The 26,991-nt window shown below is 42.9% G+C and overlaps 1 protein-coding gene across 9 annotated transcripts in view; it reads left to right on the top strand.

Annotated features, from left to right (window-relative positions):
* Nucleotides 1-26,213, top strand: part of LOC132834854 (zinc finger protein 609-like) — a 229,418-nt gene extending 203,205 nt beyond the window's left edge. For 6 of the 9 annotated variants that reach the window (XM_060853944.1, XM_060853943.1, XM_060853938.1 and 3 more), the window contains 4 exons: nt 4,784-4,959; nt 12,312-12,471; nt 15,077-15,158; nt 21,492-26,213. In XM_060853944.1, coding sequence (XP_060709927.1) covers nt 4,784-4,959; nt 12,312-12,471; nt 15,077-15,158; nt 21,492-21,498 — 425 coding nt within the window. In that variant the 3' untranslated portion in view covers nt 21,499-26,213. Of the gene's footprint in view, nt 1-4,783; nt 4,960-12,311; nt 12,472-15,076; nt 15,168-21,491 lie in introns of all 9 variants that reach the window. The other 3 variants (XM_060853945.1, XM_060853942.1, XM_060853937.1) reach the window with 1 other exon arrangement.
* The last annotated feature ends 778 nt before the right edge of the window (nt 26,214-26,991 follow it).

Genomic DNA, 26,991 nt, shown 5'->3' with positions numbered 1-26,991 from the left:
CAAAAGCACAGCCAGTCAGGCAGCATCCGAGGAGCAAGAGAATCGATGTTTCGCGTATAAACTCTTCATCAGGGAAAAATAATCAACAGATGACCCCAAAGGCCCCACTTGACTTAACACAACTGGGTATATTATATTCTGAAAACAACAAATGCTGTAGGTCACAGCAGGTCAGACAGCATCGATGGGGAGAGTGCAAGCTCACGGTTCGAGTCTAGATGAATCTTCACCAGAGCTGAAGTGTCAAGGGAGCAGCATTCATGCTATAGTTGGGTGGGCGGGTGGGGGTGAGGTGAGAGTAGGGAGGGGAGGTGGGAGAGAGGGGAAAATGGCTTAGATTAAGTGATCGGAATGTGAGAACAGCAGAACAATGGTGTGTCTAACTTGAAAGGGCAGACAGTCCACTGGGGGAGGGCAGAGAGGTTATGATAACAGAGAATGTAACAAGTAAAGCTAAAAGAAAGGGAAGAAATGGCAGTTAGTTCACAATCTCCCGGGGTTGAACTCAGTATTAAGTCCAGAAGGCTGTAAAGTGCCGAGTCTGAAAATGGGATGTTCCTCCAGTTTGCGCTGTGATTCACTAGAACGCTGCAACGTGCTGAGGACAGACAGATGGGCATGCGAGCAGAGTGCTGTGTTAACATGGCCAGCTTACACACAGACCGAAGGCATTCTGCAAAGCGGTCACCCAGTCTGACCCGCTGTGATCTCCAGAATTTGTTGTTTTCGGTACAGATGCTGACCTTCTCGTGACCGCACTCTCTCCCTCCAGATGCTGTCTGACCTGCTGTGATCTCCAGCATTGGTTGTTTTCATTACAGATTCCAGCATTTGTAGTAATTTGCTCCTATATTCTGAGATCAGTGTGAGAAGTCATTGGTAATGAAGAAAAGTCAACGTTTGTCCTCCCAAAAACGGAATTCATTGCAGTAATTTGTGTCCTGCTAGCTACTCTGTACAATTAGAGCTGACTTGCATGATTAAATCTGAGAGATTCAGATTAGCAGTTATACAGGCACACAAGAACAAACACAGGCCATTTAAGATCTTGAGCCTGTGCCACATTTCAGAACCATCTGCTTAAGGCAGCTGGGAGAATTTAAATACAATTAATTAATAAATCTGCAAGAAATGCTAGTCTCATTACTAATCATGAAACTACCAGATTGTCAGTAAAATCCACCTATTCACGAATTTCAAATCTGCCATCCTTACCTGGTCTGGCTTATCTGAGACTCCAGACCTGTAGCAATGTGGTCGATTGTTAGCTGCCTCTGGAATTACCAAATGAGAAAGGAAAAAGCACTGTGGGTTTAGTTAAATGACACGGACTGCAGTGATTCAGGAAGGTGGCTTACCACCACTACCTCAAAGGTCATAATGCTAGCCAGTAATTCTCATGTCAAAAGAACAGAAACAAAAACTCAATGTACCCATCTGCGACTCATATCCTTAATGGTGTTTTGTTAAGGGGTCAGTTAGCTAGATTGCTGGTCTGTGATGCAGAGTGATGCCAACTGCATGGGTTTAATTCCCACACGAGCGGTGGCTATGTGAAGGACTCCTTTCTCAACGTCTCCCCTCACCTGAGGGATGGTGACCCTCAGGTCAGACTACCACCAGCCATCTCTCTAATGAGAGTGTGCCTCTGGGTCTGTGGTAACTTTACATATTTTATCTTTAATGCTTTTAGTTAACGGTCGCTATTTGTGGAAGAGAGATCCAAAGTCCTCTTACATTTTTGAGTATAGACGTGTTTCCCAATTTTATCTTAAAAGCTATTGGAGGCAAAGACAGTTCCTTCAATGGCTGCCTCACTTCAGATGTGACTTATTGGGAAAGATAGACTAAAAGGAAACGGAGATGGTGTGACTTTGCTGGTGAAGGAAGCGATCAGTGCTGTAAAGAGAAATGACATAAGCACTGGAGATCATGATCTGGAATGATCGAGGTAGAAATAAGAAATAGCGAAGGGAAAATATACTTGGTATGAGGAAATATTAGAGGGTTGCAGAAAAAGCACATCAGTAATCATGGGTGATGTTAACATGCACTCAGATTGGAAGAATCAAATTGGCAATAGCAGCCTGGAGGCAGAGTTAATTGAAGTAGTAGAGATTATTTCTTGGAGCAGTATGTTATGGAACCACGCAGAGAACAGGCCACTCTGGATTTGGTACTGTGTAATGAGAAGAGATTAATTGATGGCATCATAGTTAAGGATACCCTAGGGAGTAGTGACTATAGTGTGACAGAATCCAAAATTCAATTTGGGGGCGAGAAAATGAAGTCCCACAGTAGTGTTCTGGAATTAAACAAAGGAAATTACATAGGCATGAAAACAGATTTGTCCAGAGTTGATTGAGCAGGAAGGCTAAATGGTCAGACAGCGGATGAGCTGTGGCAGATGTTTAAGGAGCTACTCAATTCCTCACAACTAAAATGTATCCAGTGAGAAAGAAAGATGGTAAGGGAGGTAAAAAGCATCCATGGCTAAACAAGATGGTCAGGGACAATATTAAGTCAAAGACTAAGCTATGCCAAATTGCAAAGGCCAGTGGGAGGCTAGAAGATTGGAAAGCTTTCAAACAGACATAAAGGGATATGAAAAAAATCAATGAAAAGAGCTATGGTAAATTATGAAAGAAAACTAGCACAAAATAGCGAAAGGATAGCAAAAGCTTCTGTAGGTTTATAAAGGGAAGGGAGTTGCAAAGGTGAATGTTGATGCCTTGGAAGATGAAACCGGAGAATTAATAATGGGGAACAATGAAATGGCAGAGATGCTGAATCAATACTTTGCCTCATCTGTCTTACTGGAGAATAATTAGATTCCCTACAGTATAGGTACAGGGCCTTGGGCCCAACAAATCCACACCGACCCTCTGAAGAGTAACCCACCCAGACCCATTCCCAATTTACCCTTGACTAATACACCTAACACTATGGACAATTTAGTATGGCCAATTCATCTGACCTGCACATCTTTGGATCATGGGAGGAAACTGGAGCACCTGGAGGAAGCCCACGCAGACACAGGGAGAATGTGCAAACTCCACAGAGACAGTCGCCCAAGGCAGGAATCAAGCCTGGGTCCCTGGTGCTGTGAGGCAGCAGTGTTAAGCATTGGGCCACCCATTTTTTTTAAAAATGGCGTTCTAAATTCTCATTATAGCACAAGACCCCTTAATCTTCTCTGACCACAACAGATCTGTCCTTGGAAAAGACCTTAGATTAAACACAACCACTGCAATGAATTGAGGTTGGCATGATCCTGAGCACTACAATAATACCGTTCCTCTTGGAACGGGCAAATCAAGGTGGTAACTTAGAACAATCAGCATCATTAGGGAAAAGGTGCTCAGCAAGCTATTAGGATAGAGGGCAGACAAGTCCCCTGGGCCTGATGGCCTACATCCTAGGATATTAAAGGAAGTGGCAGTAGAGATAGTGGATCCATTGGTTACAATTTTCCAGAATTGCCTTGACATGGAAAGGGTTCCAGTGGTTTGGAAAATTGCTGATATTTCAATAAGGAAAGGATGTGGGAAATTACAGACCAGTTAGTTTAACATCAATTGTTGGGAAGTGTTCAAATCAACTATCAGTGAAGCGATATCAAAACGCTATCCATCAGAATCAGCATGGTTTTATGAAGGGCAAATCATGTTTGGTTAATTTTCTAGAGTTCTTCAAAAATGTAACAAGCAAAGTTTTTAATGGGGTTCCTGTAAATGTAATATATCTGGTTTTTCAGAAGGTGTTTGATAAGGTTAATTCATAAGATTGGATCATATGGGTTTATGACTAATTTATTAGCTTGGGTAGATGATAGGCTGATGGACAGAGAGTCGGGATAAATGTTTTTTTTTCTAGATGGCAACAAGTAATTAGTGTGGTGCCATGGGGTTCCGTCCTTGGACCCCAGCTATTTACAATCTATATTAACAACTCAGATACGGGGATAGAAGGCTCGAGAGTCAAATTTGTGGATGACACAAAAACAGGTGGGATGGTAAATTGCAATGAGGAAATAAGAACCTTACAGAAAACTAGCCACACAGGCCCAATAGATAATAAAGAAAGTGAATGGAATGTTGGCTTTTATAGCTGAAGGAATAGAATATAAAGGGAAGGAAATATTGTTGCAACAATACAAGGCATTGGTGAGACTGCACCTGGAGGGTTTGCACCGTTTGGTCCTCTTATTTGAGGAAAGGTGTTGTAGCATTGGATGTAGTTCAGAGGAGGTTCACTAGATGGATGCCAGAGATGAGCGGTTTGTCGTATGAAGAGAGGTTGAACAGTTTAGGCCTATACTCTCTCTGGAATTTAGAAGAATGAGGGGAGGTTAAATTGAGGTATTCGAGATGATAAAAGGTGTGGATAAAATAAACATGGAGCAGATGATTCCTCTTGTGGGGCATTCGAGGATAAGAGGTCATAGTCTTAGGACAAGGGGCAACAAATTTAAAGGAGAGTTGAGGAGAAACTACTTCTCCCAAAGGGTTGTGAATCTGTGGAGTTCGCTACACCAAAGTGCGGCGGATGCTGGGACAGTGAGTAAATTTAAGGAGTTAGACAGATGTTTAATTGGTAATGGGTTGAAGGGTTTTGGGGAGAAGGCAGAAAAATGGAGGTCAGGAGCATATCAAGCATATCGATGGGCCAAATAGCCTAATTCTGCTCCTATATTTTATGAAATTATTAACTTTTATACCTTTATAATTAGGTTGCAAGTTAATGCCACTGTTGTGATTAATTTGGATGATCTGCTTTTCAGGGTCGTATCTGTCCCCTGGATTCTCTTTCTCGCCTTATGCCAATAAGGTTCCAGGGCACGAAGACAGCGATCGAGCTCGTGGGAGCCCTGGTGGAGGTAGCAAGCAGAGCTCTGAATCGATGGCCCTTGATATCCTGCAGCAACATGCCAGTCAGTACAAGAGCAGGTCACCAACAGTAAGTAAGCAAGGCTGGCACCATAGCGGAGATGATCTCTGTCTACTGGGAACACAGCAGCTCATTTTATACCATGCAATACCTGTTAAACCAAATAGCCCCTAATTCAGAACCACTTTCTAGATTGTTTTAGTATAGAACCCACACCATTCTCCAAACTGTCAAACTGTGCATTTCAATACAAGTTAGCATGACCGAATCAGATTGAGCTATGTAATTTAGATGTTCCATTTGCGTCATAGAAGCAGAGAAAATAGAAATGGGTGAAAGACTTTTGGCCAATCTAACCCTTGTGCCATTCAACACTTTCATAGCTAATCCTGTATTTCAGTGCCACACACTTTCCTTCTTGCCCTATTCTCTTTGACATCTAAAACTGATAGCTTGACGTTTGCTTCCTTGACAGTAACTTTGGGATCTCCTCTCTTTCCCACTGTGGTCTCTCCCCAGTGTCTGTACCTTCACTTGATGAATTTCATTAACCCGTTTGACATTGAGTGCACTCTAAAGTCATCAAATTTTTTCACTCTCAGTGCATATAGCTTTAACCTTTTGAAGTGATTGAAATCTTCACATCCCAAGAAGGTCTCTGAGCATGCGTAGGACGATCTCAAAATCCTAGTTGTAGCATAGTGAAGAAGACGTTTGGTATGCTTTCCTTTATTGGTCAGAGTATTGAGTACAGGAGTCGGAGGTCATGTTGCGGCTGTACAGGACATTGGTTAGGCCACTGTTGGAATATTGCGTGCAATTCTGGTCTCCTACCTATCGGAAAGATGTTGTGAAACTTGAAAGGGCTCAGAAAAGATTTACAAGGATGTTGCCAGGGTTGGAGGATCTGAGCTACAGGGAGTGGCTGAACAGGCTGGGGCTGTTTTCCCTGGAGAGTTGGAGGCTGAGGGGTGACCTTATACAGGTTAACAAAATAATGAGGGGCATGGATAAGGTAAATAGGCAAAGTCTTTTCTCTGGGGTTGGGGAGTCCAGAACTAGAGGGCATAGGTTTAGGGTGAGAGGGGAAAGATATAAAAAAGACCTAAGGGGCACCTTTTCACTCAGAGGGCGGTACGCGTATGGAATGAGCTGCCAAAGGATGTGGTGGAGACTGGTACAATTGCAACATTTAAGAGGCATTTGGATGGGTATATGAATAGTATGGGTTTGGAGAGATATGGGCCAGGTGCTGGTAGGTGGGACTAGATTGGATTGGGCTATCTGGTCGGTATGGACGGAAGGACCGAAGGGTCTGTTTCTGTGCTGTACATCTCTATGACTCTATGACTCTCAGTTCATTTGCCTTACTGGACATACTCCTTGCATTAAAATAAATACACTTCAGACCGAGGGTCATGATACACATTGATACTAGCAACATAAGGCAGGAAGAGTAATGAGGTTCTGTAAATGGAGTCAGGGACTAGGGAGGAGGTTGAAAAGCAAGACCTCCAGGGTTGCAGTCTTGAGAGTACTCCCTGTGCCAGTGAGGCTAGGACTAAGAACATAGTACAGTTAAATATGTGGCTAAAGAGCTGGTGTGGAAGGGACGACGTCCGATATGTGGATCATTGGAATGTTTTCTGGGGCAGATGGGACCTGTACACAAAGGACAGGTTGCATCTAAACTGGAGGGGCATCACTATCCTGGCAGGGGGTTCAGGAGGGTTTAAACTAATATTGTGAGGGGTTAGCAACCAGAATAGTGGGCCAGCATATGAAATGACTAAGGGAGGAGTTAGAGACTGAAGCCAGTCAGGCTAAGAAGAAGAACAGATAGGGGAGTTACTGAGCACAGTGGGACTGAAATGTATTTGTTTTAACGCGAGAAGTATGACAGGTAACAAAAATGAACTTGCAGCTTGAATTATTATATATAGTTATGTTCTTGTAGTTATTACAGAGACTTGATTGAGAGAGTGACAACTGGCAACTCAATGTTCCAGGATTTAGATGTTTTAGGCATGATAGAAGGGGATATGAAAGAGCTTGGAGGAGATGTGTTATGATTGTAAAGATTATTACAGCTGTACTGAGGGATGACACCTTGGAGGGTTCATCCAGCAATGCAATATTGGTAGAGCTCAAGGGTGCAATCACCTTGGGGTTTTAATACAGGCCTCCCAAAAGCCAGCAGGTGATAGAGGAACAGATGTGGGCAGGTTATGAAAAAAATGTAAAAATAGCAGGGTTGCTCTGGTGGGTGATTTTAACTTCACCAATGTTGACTTGGGCTCTCTTAGTGCCGGGGGTTCGGATTAGGGGGAGGGAATTTGCTAGGTGTGCTCAGGAGGGTTTCTTGAAGCAATGTGTAAATAGTCCAACTAGGGAAGGGGCCGTTTCTCGATCTGATATTGGGCAATAATCAAAGTTTCAGTGGGAAAGCAATTTGGGAACAGTGACTTTAATTCTGTAAGTTTTAGGTTACCTCTAGGTGAGGATAAGAGTAGTCATCTGGTGAAAGTACAGATTGGGAGGTGGCTGACTACAATAATATTAGGTTGGAACTGAGGAATGTAGATTGGAATCAGCTGTTTGAGGGTAAATCCACATCTTTTAAAGGCCAGTTGATTAGAGTTCAGGACCAGCATATTCCTGTGAAAATGAAGGATAAGGATGGCAATTTTTGGGAACCTTGAATGATGAGAGAAATTGTGAGCTTTGTCAAAAGGAAAGAAGTGTATGTAAGGTTCAGGAAACTGAAGACAGACAGGTCTCTTGAGCATATAAAGAAAGCAGGAAAAAAACAAGAAGTTAGGAGAGCTAAGAGAGGCCATGAGATGTCCTTGGCAAACAGGATTAAGGAAAACCCCCAAAGTGCTTTATCCATTTATAAGGAACAAGAAGGCAGCCAGGGAAAGGAGGGGATTTATACCTGAAACCAAAGGAAATGGGTAAGGTCCTCAACAATTACTGTCGTTAATATTCGCAAAGGCAAAGGATATGGTGAGTCTCAGGAGAGATCTGTTGATATTCTAGGGTATGTCGATATAAAATTGGTGTTGAGTGTTTTGAAAAGTATTAAAGTAGACAAGTTCCCAGGACCTGATGGGAGGTGAGGAAGGAAATTGCTTGGGCCTTGGCGAGGTCCCAGAGGAATGGAGAATAGCCAGTCTTGTTCTTCTGTTTAAGAAGGGAAACAAGGATTATCTGGGAAATTACAGGCCAGTGGCCTTACTCAATTATTGGAAAACAGTCTTAGAAACAGGGTTTACTCACATTTGGAAAAACGTGGACATATTAGCAATAGGCAGCATGGCTTTGTGTGGAGCAGGTCATGTCTCACAAACTTGATCGAGTTTTTTGATCAAGTGACAAAGATGATTGACAGCACGGTATCGATTTTGTCTACATCGACTTCAGTAAGACCTTTGACAAGGTCCCTTATGGCAGGCTAATACAAAAGTTGAAGTCACATGGAATCTGCAGTGAGCTGGTAAGATGGATATAGAACTGACTTGGTAATTGAAAACAGACAGGAGTGGTGTTAGGATGTTTTCCTGATTGGCAATCTGTGTCCGATAGTGTTCAACAGAGATCTGTGCTGGCACCCTCGTTTGTATTATATATAAATGTTTCGGAAGAGAATGTAGATGATCTAATTGGTAAGTTTGCAGATGACGCAATGATTGGATTAGCTGCAGATAGTGTGGAGGATTGCCAGAGGTTACAACAGGACATAGATAGGGTGGAAACTTGAGCAGAGAAATGGCAGATGGAATTTAATCTGGATAAACATGAGGTGAAGCATTTTGGAAGGTTTAATGCTGGTGGGAAGTATACAGTCAATGGCAGAACCTTTAGAAGTATCAACATACAGAGGGATCTTGGCATACTGGTCCATAGTTCCCAGAAAGTAACAACACAGGGATAAGGTGGTCAAGAAAGCAGATATGTGTTTGCCTTCATTGATTGGTGCACAGAGTATATTTGTAAGTTGTGTTGCAGCTGTATTCCACATTTGGAATATTATGTACAGTCCTAGTTGTCACACTCCCAGAGGAATGTTGAGGCTTTGGAGAGGGTACAGAAAATGTTTAGAGCGCAGAACAGGCCCTTCGGCCCTCAAAGTTGCGCCGACCTGTGAACTATTCTCAGCTTGTCCTCCTACACTATCCCATCATCATCATCCATGTGCTTATCCAAGGATTGTTTAAATCTCTCTAATTGTGGCTGGGTTTCCCACGGCCTTGCCTGATTTGGAGGGTAAAATCTATGAGGAGAGGTTGGAAAAATATTGTTTTCACTTAAAGGTTACAGGCTGAAGAGCAACCTGATAGAAATGTACAAAATTTCTATGGAGGGCTATGGATAGAAAGGATAGTGGGAGTCTTTCTTCCCCAGGGTAGCAATGTCAATTACTGGGACCTAGGTTTAAGGTACAAAAGGGGGAAGTTTAAATGAGATGTGAGAGACATTTTTTTACATGGAGGGTGGTAAATGTCTGGAATGCACTGCCAGAGGAGGGGGTGGAGAAGGATATAAGAGCATAATTAAAGAGGCACCGTGACAAATATATGAATAGAGGCATATGGACCGTGTGGAGGCAAAAGGTTTTCAGTTTGGAAAGATATAATTTGGGCATAGGCTTGTTGGGCTGAAGGACCTATTCCTCTGCTGTACAATTATTTGTTCTTCTTTGAATTGTCTTTGTTTTTAAAGAGCAATAAAAAAAAATCTGATCTCTTGCTAATTCCCCGTTTCTTGATTTCCTGTGTCCAACTAGCAGCGGCTGCCTTTTACCCTTGGTGATTCTGTTTGAATTTTTTCATCAGTGAACATTCTCACTGCTCCCTCTGATCTTGCATTTCAAAAGGAATATCTCCAAGCAGCTCACTTTCTCATTCTGTACACAGTATCTCTTCCTCTCAGCAACACTCCATTCTCCTGTAAAATGCAGGCCTTTCCAGTGCTTCATCTAACCCTGTTCAACCATTTCCACTCGTGCTCCTGGTCAAGACACTGGAAGGCCTGTCTGTGACCTTTCTCTCCCTAGCCCTCCCGTTTTACACAGCTGTACCTGTTACTAGATCGATCTGATTGTGTCTCTCATTCTACAGAATCTTATAAACAGGCTCCCTCCATTGCTCATCCTTGCTCTGTTGAAATTTAGGCTTATTGGTGTAGTCTTTTGATCTGACTGTTTGGTGACATCTGTAGAACTCTGCGCCCTCTCTCTTTTAGTCTTTCGGCAACTCTCTCAGTTTTGAAGTCCAGCTTGGTATCATCTGGGAAATATTACCTCAGTTTCATTGTCTCGTGTCCTATTTGGTTTCCTGTTTTTTGATTCTTCATGTAGATTTTTCAATTAGAAGTAAATTCTCAATACTTCATCGGAGTTTGTTCACTGCTGTGAGACAGAGTGGAGGGGCACCGTAACCTAAATTACGTGCTAAACTTCTTTCTCTTATTTGGTCAGTCTCCTAAACTGCCTGGTCGCACCTCGGTCCTGATAGTTCGCCTGTCATTCCAATGTAATGCAGACTGCCTAATAAAAGGCTGAAATTCAGCTGTCATGTGCAATTAAGAGAGTCATACAACACTGTGACAGACCCTTTGGTCCAACTTGTCCTGCTCACCGGACATCCCAATCCGACCCAGTCCCATTTACCAGCACATTCCCCATATCCCTCAAAACCCTCCTAATTCATGTACCCATCCAGATGCCTTTGAAATGTTGTAGTCATATCCACCTCCACTACTTCGTCTGGAAGCTTGTTTCCTACATGTATCACCCTCTGTGTGAAAAAGTTACTCCTCAGGTCCTTGTTAAATCTTTTCCCTCTCACCTTATGCCATTTACTTTGGACTCCCCTACCCCTGGGAAAAGACCTTGGCTCTTTGCCCTATATGTGCCCCTCATGATTTCATACACCTCTATAAGGTCAAACCTCCTCATGAAAGAGAACGAGGAGAGCGAGAGATCAATAAAGAACGGGGAGCAGCCCCGTTCGTCACCATCCCAGCCTCCAATCTCCAAAATATTAACATTAATAGAACAAAGAAGATGGGTAATCTGATTACAAATACATAGAATTTTGTCTTAATAGATTTATTAGCCAGAGTTGATGCTTTATTTTGGTCAAAATTGTTGATTTTTTTACTTTGCAAAGAATTGGTCGCATTGTCAAAATCCCAGCCTTGCCTCCATTCTACTTGAGCTGTGCTGCTATGCAGGGAAAGGGCTACTCAGTAGATATTACTCTAGGTCTCAGGAAGCACACTGATCAGCCACAGTCATGTGACGCAGTTAGATACTGATGTGCGAGTGTCGTAGAAATTCGTTCAGAACCCCACTGAGCTCCAAACCTGCCTCCAACTCTCGTATTCATTTAACCAATTGTGGCACTGCTAAATTGTAAATTAAGGCAACATGAATAATTTTTTTTTTATTTTGAATTTTACTTAAAGGGGACTTCTCTGTTTCTGTATTAGAAAAGGCTAGCCATCTTTTAACTAGTCCAGGACTGGACAGAGAGTATTGCATTTTGGTTCATGCTAAAATATCTTACTAAGCTTGTGGAGGGATGCTCACTGCAAGGTAGTACTGGTAGAATGGATTTCTCAAATTTGTAATTTCAAAACTGTTAAGCAATTACCTTAAAATGTAAAGTGATCTTCAGTTGAGAACGATTGGAAATCTCCATCTGCTAAGTATAATGATTCAAAGTGAAACTGGTTTAGGCCTAGTCTAGCAACTCCACAATGCTAACATTTTCTGCTGTTTTTGTATTTAGTCACTTTCTCACAGTAAGACTTGGGAATGCTTGACAACTGATGAGGTTGGATAAAGGCATATTATTGAGATGACAAGAGAGCTACATTTAATTGTTCTACTCTTGGAGTTGGCATTTCCTGGCACTGACATCCCTGGCTTTGATAAAGATGAAACTTGTGTATTCATAATATGGGGAACATAGTTATCCTCCGGAGGTGAATATCTCAGTTTGTGTGCTCCATGTCCTTGGTCGAGCTGAATACCCTTCACGATCGATTGATGACATCAAGGAAAGTGGAGGGTCTTTTTCTTTGTCTTGACATGAATTGTTCCCACAAACAACAACTGTGTTGAATGACTGCTTAGCCAGGACACCAGACAGACTTCCAGCTGCTCTGTAAATATGTCATATCATAGTTTGTGCCCATTTTGAGAGACAGGAGCTCAATTTAACACTTGATTCAAAAGAACGCACCCCAAACAATACAGCACTCCAGACACCGCACAGTACTGCAACCTGGGTAATTAGTTTGAATCCTGGAATGAGGCTTAATGTGATATCTTAGTCAAGAGTACTCTTGACTAAGGCAAATTGACCAAGATGTGTGTAATATTAATGGGTACTTTTTTTAAAACCTAGACGAGTGATAAACCTCCTCATGAAAGAGAACGAGGAGAACGAGAGATCGATAAAGAACGGCCCCGTTCTTCACCATCCCAGCGGCAGATCACCTCACATCATCACCTTGGGATGGGCTACCCGTTACTCCCAGGGCAATATGACCTTCCATATGCAACAGGTAGGACACGGTTACTCTTCATGTACTGGTATATTTAGAATTGGTAAGTGGAATTCAGTAATTCTGAGATATCAGTTGATGGACAATGTTGCACTGAGCTGCTTCACCACCTTGACTGCAGCCAAGTTCCAACCATGCATTCAGTCCCAGTGTTGAGTGTGTATTATCTCAACATTTCCTTGAAGTGATTTTCTTTTAAACTAAGAATGGTTTAATTTTAACGTACAACTGTGAAGTTACTGGATCTCAAATTTATTCTCAAGTGGTTGCTGATGGCTATTTCTTATTTGGCCTTTTGGGGTTTGATATAATTCAGAATAAATGTGTCTTAAGGAAACAATTATTAGTTCCACTATTAACATGGCTTATGCTCTCAGTTCTTATATAGCTGGCAGATCCTCTAAATAATCACAGGAGGGGGACCATTTGGCCCATCATTGTTCTGCCAATCATTAAGATTGTGGCTGGCCTAAATCTAATTCCATAAACCTGCCGTAGAACATTACAGTGCAGTACAGCCCTGTTGGTTCTTGATGTTGCGCCAACCTGTGGAACCAATCTAAGCCCATCTATCCTACACTATTCCATTTTCATCCATATGTGTATCCAGTGACCATTTAAATGCCCTTCAAGTTGGCGAGTCTACTACTGTTGCAGGCAGGGCATTCCATGTTGCTACTACTCTCTGAGTAAAGGAACTACCTCTGACATCTGTCCTATATCTATCACCCCTCAGTTTAAAGCCATGTCCCCTCATGCTAGCCATCGCCATCTGAGAAAAAAGGCTCTCACTGTCCACCTTATCTAACCCTCTGATTATTTTGTAAATCTTAATTAAGTCACCTCTCAACCTTCTTCTCTCTAATGAAAACAGCCTGAAGTCCCTCAGCCTTTCCTCAAAAGGCCTTCCCTCCATACCAGGCAACATCCGAGTAAATCTCCTCTGAACTCTTTCCAAAGCTTCCACATATTCCTATAATGCGATGACCAGAACTGTATGCAATACTCCAGGTGTGGCTGCACCAGAGTTTTGTACAGATGCAACATGACTTCATGGTTCTGAGACTCAATCCCTCTACCAATAAGAGCTAACACACCGTTCGGGTTTGTTGCTGAGAAATCTTCAAGACCATCAATAATACCCTTACTGGCATAAAGTTCACTAAAGAGGAGGAAAACAACAACAAACTGCCATTCCTGGATGTCACAGTAAAGCAAACAACCAACAGGGAACTTCAAACCAGCATCTACAGACCAAATATTGAACTACAGAAGCAAACATCTCAACACCCCAAACGAAGCTGCATTAGAACATTATTTTAATGAGCCACCACACACTGCAGCACAGAGGAACTACGCAAAGCAGAGGAAAATCACCTATACAAAGTTTGTAAAAAGAGTGGGGACCCAATGAACACAGTCCACCGATTTCTCAGCAACAAACCCAAACAAGCAGACAAAACACGTCCAGAAACCCTAGCCATGCTCCCCTACATCAAAGACATCTCGGAAATGACTGCCAGACTACCTAGATCCCTTAGCATCATGGTAGCCCACAACATACTAAAACATCACCTGTACAGACAACAAGCAGAACTAATGTCATTTACAAAATACCGTGCAAGAACTAACACTACATTGGACAAATAGGCAGAAAACTAGCCACCAGGATACATGAACATCAACTTGCCACAAAACAACATGACCCTCTCTCACTAGTGTCCTCACATATGGATGAGGAAGGACACCACTTCACTGGGACGACACATCCATTCTAGGACAAACCAAACAGAGACATGCACGAGAATTCTCAGAAGCGTGGCATTCCAACCGGAACTCTATCAACAAAAACACTGACTTGGACCCCATTTACTACCCCCTGAGAGAAAGAACAGGGAATGACATCACCAAACATAGAACTAGAAAGCAGGAATCATTAGCAGTGCTTCGTCTGGAGGCTCACTGAAGATGGTACCCAGTATGGTGACGAAACATCAGAAAAATGTACCTTCCAGCTCAGTGAGCAAAGCTGTATCCAGAGCCTCAAAAGCTTCTCAAAACTCACTAAGGATGTAAAATCACTAACCACAGGAATGTGAACAAGGAAATGCTATAGATATAGTTACCTGAAACATGTTGAATTATAAAGCAGCAGCACTTATCTAAATACTGTATCTTCTGTATTTCAACAACCAAAGTGCTATATTAAAATGATGGTGATAATGTTGAGGGAACTGTTTGGGTAGATGTGAATAATTTCCAGACCACTGTCGTTTTCCTTTCCAGGTTAGCGAGGTTACAATGTGTACGTATTTCCTCAGCCTTCACTTTGGATGTGTCACTTTCTTGGTCTGCTTTGGAGAAATTGCTGGGGGTCGAGGAAATTCTTGTCACACCTCTCTGTTGTGTCTCTTAAGACATTATGTAGCAGAGTGGGGGTGGGCTAGAGAAAGGAAGACTCTCTTTAATCAGGATGGTCCAGTCATCATGGTGGGGTGGGGTGGGGCTGAAAAGGCCAATTGGTCTGTTCGTGCTGATCTTGTTTGGCTTTGATTGCGTTGCTGCACTTGACTCTCTTACCCTGTAATCCTCTCCATATTACCAGGTCTATCCTCACCAGCCATTGTCACAAGCCAACAGGCTGCTGCACAGGCCTCGGTGTCGACCCTGTTCCCGCCAGCCAGAAGGTGAGAATGGTAAGAAAAACCAACTCTTTTTCTTTGTCCTTCCTACTTGCACGTTTAGCCATGCTAACAAAAGTCAGTGGTGTTTACTTCTTAGAGTCATAGAGATGTACAGCACGGAAACAGACCCTTCAGATCAACTTATCCATGCCTATCAGATATCCTAAATTAATCTAATCCCGTTTGCCAGCACTTGGCCCATATTCCTCCAAACCTTTCCTATTCATATACCCATCTTGATGCCTTTTAAATGCTGTAATTGTACCAGACTCCACCACTTCCTCTGACAGCTCATTCCATACACGTACCACCCTCTACGTGAAAAAGCTGCCCCCTAGATCCCTTTTAAATTTTTCTCCTCTCACCCTAAGCCTGTGCCTCTACTTAGAGTCATAGAGTTATAGAGATGTACAGCATGGAAACAGACCCTTCGGTCCAACCCGTCCATGCCGACCAGATGTCCCAACCCAATCTAGTCCCACCTGCCAGCACCCAGCCCATATCCCTCCAAGCCCTTCTTATTCATATACCCATCCAAATGCCTCGTAAATGTTGCAATTGTACCAGCCTCCACCACTTCCTCTGGCAGCTCATTCCATACACATACCACTCTCTGTGTGAAAAAGTTACCCCTTAGGTCTCTTTTATATCTTTCCTCACGCACCCTAAACCTATGCCCGCTAGTTCTGGACTCCCTGACCCCAGGGAAAAGACTATTTATCCTATCCATGCCCCTCATGATTTTGTAAACCTCTAGAAGGTCACTCCTCAGCCTCCGACGCTCCAGGAAAAAAACAGCCTCAACCTGTTCAGCCTCTCCCTATAGCTCAAATCCTCCAACCCTGGCAATATCCTTGTAAATCTTTTCTGAACCCTTTCAAGTTTCACAACAACATTCCGATAGGAAGGAGACCAGAATTGCACACAATATTCCAACAGTGGCCTAATCAATGTCCTGTACAGCCACAACATGACCTCCCAACTCCTGTACTCAATACTCTGACCAATAAAGGACAGCATACTAAATGCCTCCTTCACTATCCTATCATCCTGCGATTCCACTTTCAAGGAGCTATGAACCTGCACTCCAAGGTCTCTTTTGTTCAGCAACACTCCCTAGGACCTTACTATTAAGTGTATAAGTCCTGCTAAGATTTGCTTTTCCAAAACGCAGCACCTCACATTTCTCTTAAACTTATCTGCCACGTTTCAGACCATTGGCCCATTTGATCAGGATCCCATTGTAATCTGAGGTAACTCTCATCGCTGTCCACATCACCTCCAATTTTGGTGTCATCTGCAAACGTACTAACTATACCTCCTATATTCACATCCAAATCATTTATATAAATGATGAAAAGTGGACCCAGCACCAGTCCTTGTGGCACACCACTGGTCACAGGCTTCCAGTCTGAAAGTCAACCCTCCATCACACTCTGTCTTTTACCTTTGACCCAGTTCTGTATCCAAATGGCTAGTGCTCCCTGTATTCCCTGTGATCTAATGTAGCTAACCAGTCTACCATGAGGAAACTTGGCAAACACCTTACTGAAGTCCACTGCTCTGCCCTTCTTAGTCCTCTTCTTTGTTACTTCAGAAAACTCCAATCAAATTTGTGAGACGTGATTTCCCATGCACAAAACCATGTTGACTACCCCTAATCAGTCCTTGCCTTTCCAAATACATGTAAATCCTGTCCCTCAGGATTCCCTCCAACAACTTGCCCAGTACCTCATCTAGATATCAGTGCTTTGAGGTACAGAATACACAAATAGTGTTTTACTCAACCTCAGCAAAAGTCCATCCTTCCTACTGATCACAGAATAACATGCAAAGAAGCTTTATGAAGTGTTGGTGAATGCTGTCAGGGTGAATTGTAGGATTTATCTGATCACCATAGTCATCAGCTAGAGAATGGGGGCAATGAGAACTGACAAATGTCTTGGGGTATGTGTTTTACCTTTGATTCTCCTGCAAGAGGATATCATTTCAGGTCGCTCCAGGGAAGGGGAGAAAGCTGTGTTTAGTCAGTAAGTGAATACTGACACCTACTGTTCACATAGCATTGTATTGGATAGAATCAAAAAGAAGTACATTTTATAACTCGCCTTTCAGTAGCACCTTTCACAATTTCAGGATGTTCCAAATAGCTTCATACAAAATAATGGGTAAAGGTCTGTTCATGAGACAGAGGGAGACAACTGATGGTAGTTTACCCTGAGTTTCACAACACTTCAGGCAAGGCAGGAGGTCGAGAGTCCTTCATGGCACCCTCAGCTAGTGATGGGAATTGAAGCCACGATGTACCACTGATATTAGACTCACTGCTCTGTAATTCCCTGGTTTATCACTCATGAATATTAATGCTCCCATGAAATTATCAATAAAGATACTTTGTACTTGAGAACAACTTTTTAAAAAGATAATTTTGCCTGTTTTGGATATAGTAATGTGTAATGAGGTATGTTTAATAAATTATCTCAGAGATAACCAATCTTCTTGGAAACAGTGCCCGGTATAATTTAGCATTCAGATTGAGAGGGAGACACTTGGGATGGAAACATCTGTGTGAAACTTAAATCAGGGCAGAGTTGGCTCATGTGAACAATTTAGCAAAAAAGACAGCGGTTGAATGTAGATACACTCATGTGAGGAGGATAGATTGCAGGAAGAGATTAAACCTGACCAAAGAAAATCAGGATAGTATCAAATTGAAAGAAAAAGCATGCCATGTGACAGAATCACTGAAAAGCCAAAGGATTGGGTAAGTACTGAAGGCAAACAAAGAATGCGCAAAAATAAAGGGAGAAGATGATTTTGAAAGGGGACCAAGTAAGTAATACTTTAAAAAGGATTGTAAAAGTTTCCTTAAATGTAGAAAAGGCAAAGAGAGATCAAAGTGAACACAGCCCTCTGGGAGAATGAGTCTGGGGAAGTAATGGAGCCAGGCAGTAGCAGAGCAGTTGAATGAACTTTGTATCAGCCTTCACCATAGGGAACACGAGGAGCATTCTAAAAATACTCAATAATCAATGGGATAGAGCTGGGCAGGAAGTAAACACAATAACTATCACTCGAGAAAAGTCCCATGGAAAGTGAGCAGACGAACCTGAGGATTGAGGTACCTGGGGTTAGTGCAGAGTTGGTGTTTAACAAGTAATTTATCTCCTGGCAAGAAAGTGAGGTGGTTCCTGAATCACACTTTACATTCAGGCTTTGGCCTGGCTGAGCCTGCTTTCAAATTCACTGTAAGTCTGACTGAGGGAGGTTCTGTGAAGGCGATGTTGCAGAAGGTGGGACTAAGACCATGGGGGTGTCAACTATCTGCAGACAGCTCTGATTGAGCAGCTGAAGATCATAACAGGAAATAATCAGGGGGGTGAGATATCAGAACTGGGAACAAACTACACCAGAGATTGTCATAAGCAACAATACTATTGGCGGCAGGGAAGGAGTACATTGGCAGGAACCTGGGGACATGTTGGACGGCAGCGAATGGAGAAGCAGAGCGGGTGAAGGGAGGGAGAGGGAAGGGTGAATTTCTGAAGCTGCTTCAGTTTTAGGAGTATCAATTTAATATTAATTTATTCAGTCATTCAAAATGGCACCGGAATGTGTCAACATTATACATTTGTCACTCGTACCTGGGTACAAGGGGCAATATTAAGTGAATGTAACTCGAAGGAAACGAACAAGACTAAAGGCTATAGGACGTTAAAGGAAGTAAGTACAGAGATAATGGATGCATTCTTCAGGAATCCTTAGATTCTAGAAAGGTTGCAGAGAATTAGAAAACTGCCAACATACCATCTTTATTTTTAAAAAGCAATGTAACAAGTAACTATTGGCCAGTTAACCTAAAATCTATTATTTAGAAACCATTGAGAGTCTATTACAAAGGATGTAATATCGGGGCATGTAGAAGCACAGTAGCTCAGTGGTTAGTAGTGTTGCCTCACAGCACCGGGGTCCCAGGTTCGATTCCATCCTCAGCCAACTGTCTGTGTGAAGTTTGCACGTTCTCCCCATGTTTGTGTGGGTTTCCTCCCAGTGCTTCAGTTTCCATCCAAAGATGTGCAGGTTTGGTGGATCGGCCATGCTAAATTGCCCATAGTGTCCAGGGAAATGTAGAGTTACAGAGACAGAGTGGGCCTAGGTGAGAAGCACTTTGGAGGGTATGGATTTAATGGGCTGAATGGCTTGCCTCCACACTGTAGGGATTCTATGAATCAAGTGAAGTCAGCATAGCTTCAAGAAGGGGCAGTCATACCTGACATATTCTGTAGAATTCTTTGTAGAGACAACAACAGGATATATGTTTGGATTTTCAGAAATTTAAGGTACCGAACATTAGGGTATTTAGTAAGATAAGAGCACAACATGTTGGAGCGTTATATTAGCATGGATAGAGGGTTTGCTAATGACTAGAAGACAGAGTTGGAATAAGGGAGACATTTTCTGGATGCCATCTTGTAACCAGTGGAATGCCACAGGGATCAGTGCTGGGCCACAGTTATTCACAATACTGTATATATTACTGACTTGAATGAGGAAAGTGCAACTACAGTAGCCAAGTTTACAGATGATACAAATCAGTGGGAGGGCAAATGGTGAGGATGGCACAGATTCTGCAGAGAGATAAGTAAAGTGAATAGATAAAACCTCACAGATGGAATATAGTGTGGGAAATGTAAGGTTTGACAGGAAGAATAGCAGAGCTAAATATCATTTACATGGAGAAAGTCTGCAGAACAGAGGGATTTATGGGACGTGATGTATAAATCACAAAAAGCTAGCATCCAAAGTCAGTGGGCAACACGGAAAGTAAATAAAATGGTGGCCTTTGTTTCATTCGGAATGGAATACAGCCCCGTTTTCTGGTATTCAAGTGTCTAGAATTCTCATACACCTGGAAGAAATTTGTCAAGTTTCTTCAAAAATATCTGTTTGAACTTGGTCCAATAGGTTCCAGTGCATGTGTGTGCATCCACAATGTGGTCATTCTATCGGTCCCTGCTGTCACTGCTGCCCCATGTCCTCCCTCATACAGGCATCATTACAGTAGCAGCTAGTTGACCTTGTAATCATGTTAGAACTGAAATCTTTCACCGATCAATCTGCTGTTTCACCTGAGAAGGCCCCACGCAACAATTCGATCAAAAATGTGTTGCAAAAATTGGAAATGGTGAAAATCATTTGCTTATGCAAGAATTCAGTTTTTATTCATAGATTACTAGAGTGTACTGTAGAAGTATTTCTTATGTAACTGGCGACCCTGATTCCCTGTAAATGCTGTATAATAGGATGTTTATTGTGTAAAAGTAGGGAAGTATACCTAAAACGATATATAGCACTTTAAACAACAACTGGAATACTGTGAATGGGTTTGGACTCTTAGGGAAGATGTACTGATATCGGAGGCACTCCAGGGTATGGAAGGACTGTCTCATTGAAACACAGAAGAGTCTAGGAGGGCTTGACGGGGTAAACACTGTCTAGGACCAGATGGCATAATCTCAAGAGTAAGGGGGCACTCATTTCCGGATGTGATGAGGAATTTTGTCTCTGAGGGCAGTGAATTCTTCAGGCTATGTCATTGAGTATATTCACGGCTGGGAGACAAATTGTTAATCAGTAAGGGAATCAAGGTTATGATGAAAAGGTAGGAAAGTGGAGTTGATTATCAGATGAGCCATAATCTCCTTGAATAACTGAGCAGACTCAATCCAACAGAATTGCATTCCAATTCTGGCCTCCACACTACAGAAGGGATGTGGAGGCTCTGGGAAGAGTGCAGAGGAGGTTTCCCAGGATGCTGCCTGGATCAGCAGGTATGAACTATAAGGAGAAGCTAGAAAAACTTGGGTTGTTTTCTCTGGAGCGACAGAGATTGAAGGGAGACCTAATGGAAATTTATAAAATTATGAGAGGCGCAGATAGGAATGATGGTCAGAATCTTTTTCCCAGAATTGAAATGTCTAAAACTAAGGGGCATGCATTTAAGGTGAGAGGGGTAAAAGTTCAAAGGAGATGTGAGGGGCAATTAGTTTACACACAGTAAACTAATTATGGAGTATGGAATGCGCTACCAAGGCTGATGTGGGGGTAGATATGTAGGGACATTTAAGGGGCTTTTAGATTAACACATGAGTAAGCAAGGAATGCAGGGATTAGTTTAATTTGGCGTCATGTTCAGTGCAACATTGTGGGCTGAGGGGCCTGTTCCTTTGCTGTACAGTTCTATGCGCTGCTCCTACATCTTACGGTCATGGATTCATCTTTCCCAGTTTTGATAATGGCTGCCTTGTTTCTCATCCTGTTCCTTTTTCCTTCCAGGATCTGAAGGGATGCAATCACTTCACTCAAAATCATGTGACTGGATCACATGAGGACGGTCTCCATTTTCTTAAACATCAGTTCAATGGTGTTCCTGGTTACTGCCATGAAGTTGGGCAGACTATTGTAATGTTTCTCCTGTAGGACTGTAGAGACCTTGGTAATGGAGTTCTGATGCCTATTGGATGGGTTCTGGTGGTTTAAGAGCAGGAGGGGTGACAGGCCTGCCTGTCTCACTGTGTAGATATATTATAGAATGCACTCTGATCTGACTTGCCAACCCTGCCAGTTTTTTAAGATTGACTGCATCAATGCTGTTGTTGAGTTCACTGCTTTATGAGGACTGAAGGGTATGATAATACTGGCCTGCTCTAGGTTACTCTTTAATGACCTGGCCTGGATTGGAAATTGTTGATTTGCAAGTGACTCAATCATTACTGACATCCTAAACTAATTATGAAACTTTATTTAAATGAACAATGAATAGATTCGGGAATATTGGTGCTATCAGTCTGCCTTCTCATTCCTGTGTCACTCTTTGCAGTTCATCTTTTAACCAAGGAGATAGCCCAGGAGCCTTGGGCCCTTGCCCCCCCCCCCCCCCCACCTTCAGACAATGTTTTGTGCGGCAGGGAACAGGTTCTGCTGGCTCTCAAGATCCTGGGGAAGCAATGCAGCACAAAATGGAAGGAGAGTGATTCTTCTCCAAGCTGAGCACAGCTGCTCCTTTGTTCCGGGAGGGGGTGGGGGGCGCGACAGTCTCACCCCGGTGAGATTTGACGTTCGTCTGAAGTAACAATGACATTTGATAGGCCCCCTGGGACTTCTGGCTACTTTGAAAGTCTGCCTGGAGTTGATTTAAATGCTGAGGTAGTGCAAACGCAGCTGTCCGAGCTCGCGAAAAGGACTCGATACTTCACCTTTTCTCCTCAAAGTGAGAAGTTGTCTTGGGGCTGGAGAGTGGAACTTGTCCTGTTTCAAGCTGTGTAACGATCAGCCAAACAGCAAAGCTTCTCCATTTTCTGTTCTGCTCCAATCCTAGAGAGGCCTGCAGTCCCCACCACCAGAATGGTGTTTTCTCCCATTGGTCCTCAGCAGCGTCCATCAGTCTCTCTTGTCATTGTTGCCACATCCTGAGTGGTCAGCCTCTGTCTAATTGATGTGTGATTGAGTCTGACCAACCTCCTTGCTCGTAGAAAGCAGTTGGAGGAGGGTCCCAGCTGGCTGAGCTCTGTGTTCCTGACCAGCCCCTTCAGCTGAAAGACCCTGAAGCACATCTGCTACGATACACCACCACCATCTTCTGCATTCTCCAAATACACATCAACGTGCTACCACCAGCCATCAAGTCCATATGAGAGGGACCAGCAGATGGCATTTAGAATCAGACTGTAGAAATGGAAACTGTTCTGGTTGGAAGCAGTAGTATAAATAAGGCTTCCATATCCCTCTGCACCCAGGCCACTGCATCAGTTACTGTTTGTAACAATTGAAACATGTTAGAGTACAATTCAGAATATGTCGAGGGAAGTTCATCATTGAGGTCATTCTGATCACCTTTAAAATACAGTGTGCTCCAGACCAGAGGCTTAAAGCTGATGCTGCCAGTTTCAACCCATTGTTGTGTTTCTTTTTGTTTGATGGATTTGTATCGAGTGTTAGTGTATCAGAACACAGATTTTACCTTTCAATGAGTGAGTCCCAGATTGGCTGCAAGGGAGCAAGGATTAGCAGCCTCAACCCTTGGGAAATGTAAATAGCATCATTTATAAATCAGGAGCAGTATCCACAAAAGGCACTTACTTTACGTAGGATTCACACAAAACATATACACCAGTTTATTTTCATTTCCAGAAAGCAGTTTTCAGCTATTCTGTATATAAATCCCTTCAACCCCATGATTGGAATCTAACGTGACACACACTCAATGCTCCATGCTCCTTTGGCAACTTCAGGCTGGTTTTAAATCTGAGAGGTGTTTGTTTGGACTGTGGTTGTCTTGTAAGATGCGCACAAATAGGGAAACACACAGAGATAACATGCACAAATCCCGTACGCGCACAGCCACCCCAAATCTAATGACTGTGTGAGAAGTGTCAGGTGGTGCCATCCAGTGGAGAGAGCCAACAGTCTGATTAACCAGGCTGCCAAGAGATCAGCTTCAGTTGCACCACGAACTTGGGACCACCTTTCATGCCTTTATCAAGCCGCCCAGAGACACGGAGGGCAGATCCTCATCACTGCAGTGACTATTTCCTCACTTTAAAAACCTATACCTGGTGTTATAGCATTTGGCACAGGTTTCTTTATTGTTTAGCTTCTGAATTCTTAAAGCTGTTCTCAAGCTTGAGGTTATGGGTTCCTGGGAATAATATTTTGGGAACGATTGCATCTTTCATCTGGAATATCTGGCACAGATTAATGCTGTTCTGTCTTCTGTGAATAATAGAGTTGGGGTGAGGGCAGGTTACCCCAGAATGAAATGATCAATGTTTTTGTGATTGAGTAATCTATAATCAGTGCGGGTTTTGTGTTGCTGTTTGAACCCTGTGCCTGAGAAAGCAGTGACCGCCCATCAGCTGACAGACTGCACCTCTCTGCTCACTGTATCTCGCACCGCTGCCTTGGAGCAGCATCTGCTGTCCCCTGTGAGGACAGGCTAACCCTTTTCATGATGGTTTCCCAAGAAACAAGAGTTAAGTTCTGGAGGCAGAGTTTGCTGTTGAAACGCTGGCAAATGTTTCTGTATTGTTGCTGCGATTTTTCATTCACCTGACAAAGTGTGGGGAAGTGAGTTTGTCTTCAAAGTGAGTGTCCCAGTCCTCACAGGACTCTGTTTGGACTGGCTCGGGTCAGGATATAATAAACCTGCCAAGGTGCCACAGTGCACCTAAAGGGATGGTCACAATCTAATCTGCTTCATCACCTTTGTAATAGAGAGTTAGAATGGTCAACAAAAGAATACTGTTACACTGTAAAAAGAGAAAGAGCAACTTGTTTTTCCTGTTATTGGATGGTTCTTGATGTTCCTCCTTCTCTCTTTGTGTCATCGATTTTATGCATTCTCGCAGCCATTTGTTTTCCTGCTCCATCCTCTCTGCCCCTCCCTGTTTCCAGAGTTAATTTTCACCCCCCCCCCCGTCTACTCAGTGTGTAATGTAACCACCCGTTGTGTGCAGAACCTCATTACTGCTGCCCAGCACCGTTTGCTGTAAATATTGTACAGAGAAACTATTGTAAAATGTTCTTTTTAAAGAAAAGTCCTAGATTTTGATTTCCAGAGATTTTTTTTTGTTGGTGAAGTTGTTTCCAAAATCCTAATTATGTGATTTTTTATCATCTTGAACCCTGCTGTTAGGTGCTGGTGAATTCTATGGTGTCGGTGGGCCCCACAAAACCCTTCCCTTTAAAAATGTGGAGTTTGTTTTAATACTAGGTTAGAATTTGCTTCCCATTACAGAACTCCCCAGAGTGCCTGACTGCACTTTCCTGATTCTGACTGTGCAAAATAACCAGTGTCTTTCACACTCCTAACTAGATCCCCACCCTGATCCCTGTGCCAAGTATCAGCCTATTGTCTCAAGTCTCTTCCACTGCACTTAACTGAAGCTCTGGTTCTGAAAATCACAAACTCGACATTCTCTCAGTTTCTGCTCCCTAATGAGCATCAGCAGCCCTCTGTCCCTGCACTGTAACTGGAGGACTACAAAGCACAGCCTTTACACCCACCAAGAAAGCTAAGGAAGGGAATACTGACCATGGAGGGGATGCAGGGAATGATCACCAGCCTGATTTCTGGCACAGCAGAGTAGTCCACTGGGGAGAGATTGAGCACACTGGGCTAGCACTCCTTGGTGTTTAGAAATGACCTCATAGAAACTTATAAAATACTTACTTTGGCAAAGTTAATACAGAAAGGATGTTTCCCCAGCCTGTGGTATCTAAAGCTAGGAGATAGTAAGGGGAGGCCATTCGGGACTGAGGGGAGGGATGTCCTCTCTGAGTGCAGTGAATATTTGGAATTCCCTATCCCAGAGGATTGTGGATGCTCAGTCATTGAGTATGTTCTCAAGACTGATACCACAAATAACCTGATTGATTCTAACATCACCTTGAATGTCACAACAGACAAAAGTAGGAGAGGGATATTTTAAGCAGACATTCACACACACACACACACACACACACACATATATCCAATACCTGGAGGACGACTTGCTGCCTGGGGGTGAGGGGAGGTACCTTCCTTGGCGAGAGTAGGTGCAACAGTTTGTGTCCAAGTGAAGGGACCTGTCTCTGTTTCACTCGGACCAACACTGGAAAAGGTTTGAACCCATCCTTCATGTAAGGCTGTGGTACACTGAGCTGAAAATGTGTTGCTGGAAAAGCGTACGCTGACCCACTCCCCCTGGTCTTCACCAGTCACCATCTAGGGGAAGCCTTGCTGTTCTTGTATTTCATTTGTCCTGTACTGTTCTATAGTTTCCTGACCCCAATTTCTAACCTTGCCCCATCCGTCCCTCCCCCGTGAATGTAGCTGTGCGTCAGACTGACGGAGCCTCACCGGTACTTGAAGTGTAGACGTTTACAACATATTATTTTTGTTGCTGCGTTGAATTGGTTTCCTGATAAGTCAACTGAAAGCTCTTACTAGTGTATCTCATGTAAAGTGTATATTAAGGAGTTCTTTTTTATACAGTACTGTACCTTGCCTTGTGCATTCAGGCAAAAAAAAGTAATAAATCTTTTTATGAGACAATCACAACTCCTGTAGTCTTGTCTTTTTCTTCTGATTAATTATTGTTGCAAGTTTGTGGAGCACTCGTTGCAATATTGTGACTTAATGTGGGTGCAGTTTTGGAGGTTTGACCTGCTCAGTTGATGCATAGACAGTGATAGTATTATGGAAGGGCAGATGTTCACAGGTAAAGGGACGGCTGGAAAATGGGAAGCCTTCAGAAATGAGATAACGAGAATCCAGAGAAAGTATATTCCTGTCAGGGTGAAAGGGAAGGCTGGTAGGTATAGGGAATGCTGGATGACTAAAGAAATTGAGGGTTTGGTTAAGGAAAAGAAGGAAGCATATGTCAGGTGTAGACAGGATAGATCGAGTGAATCCTTAGAAGAGTATAAAGAAAGTAGGAGTATATTTAAGAGGGAAATCAGGAGGGCAAAAAGGGGACATGAGATAGCTTTGGCAAATAGAATTAAGGAGAATCCAAAGGGTTTTACAAATACATTAAGGACAAAAGGATAACTAGGGAGAGAATAGGGCCCATCAAAGATCAGCAAGGCAGCCTTTGTGTGGAGCCGCAGAAAATGGGGGAGATACTAAATGAATATTTTGCATCAGTATTTACTATGGAAAAGGATATTGAAGATATAGTCTAGGGAAATAGATGGTGACATCTTGCAAAATGTCCAGATTACAGAGGAGGAAATGCCGGGTAAAGGTGGATAAATCCCCATAATCTGATCAGGTGTACCCTAGAACACTGTG

Source organism: Hemiscyllium ocellatum, chromosome 42, assembly GCF_020745735.1.
Source record: "Hemiscyllium ocellatum isolate sHemOce1 chromosome 42, sHemOce1.pat.X.cur, whole genome shotgun sequence".
Lineage (NCBI taxonomy): Eukaryota > Metazoa > Chordata > Chondrichthyes > Orectolobiformes > Hemiscylliidae > Hemiscyllium > Hemiscyllium ocellatum.
This window is presented reverse-complemented; position numbering and strand designations above follow the sequence as displayed.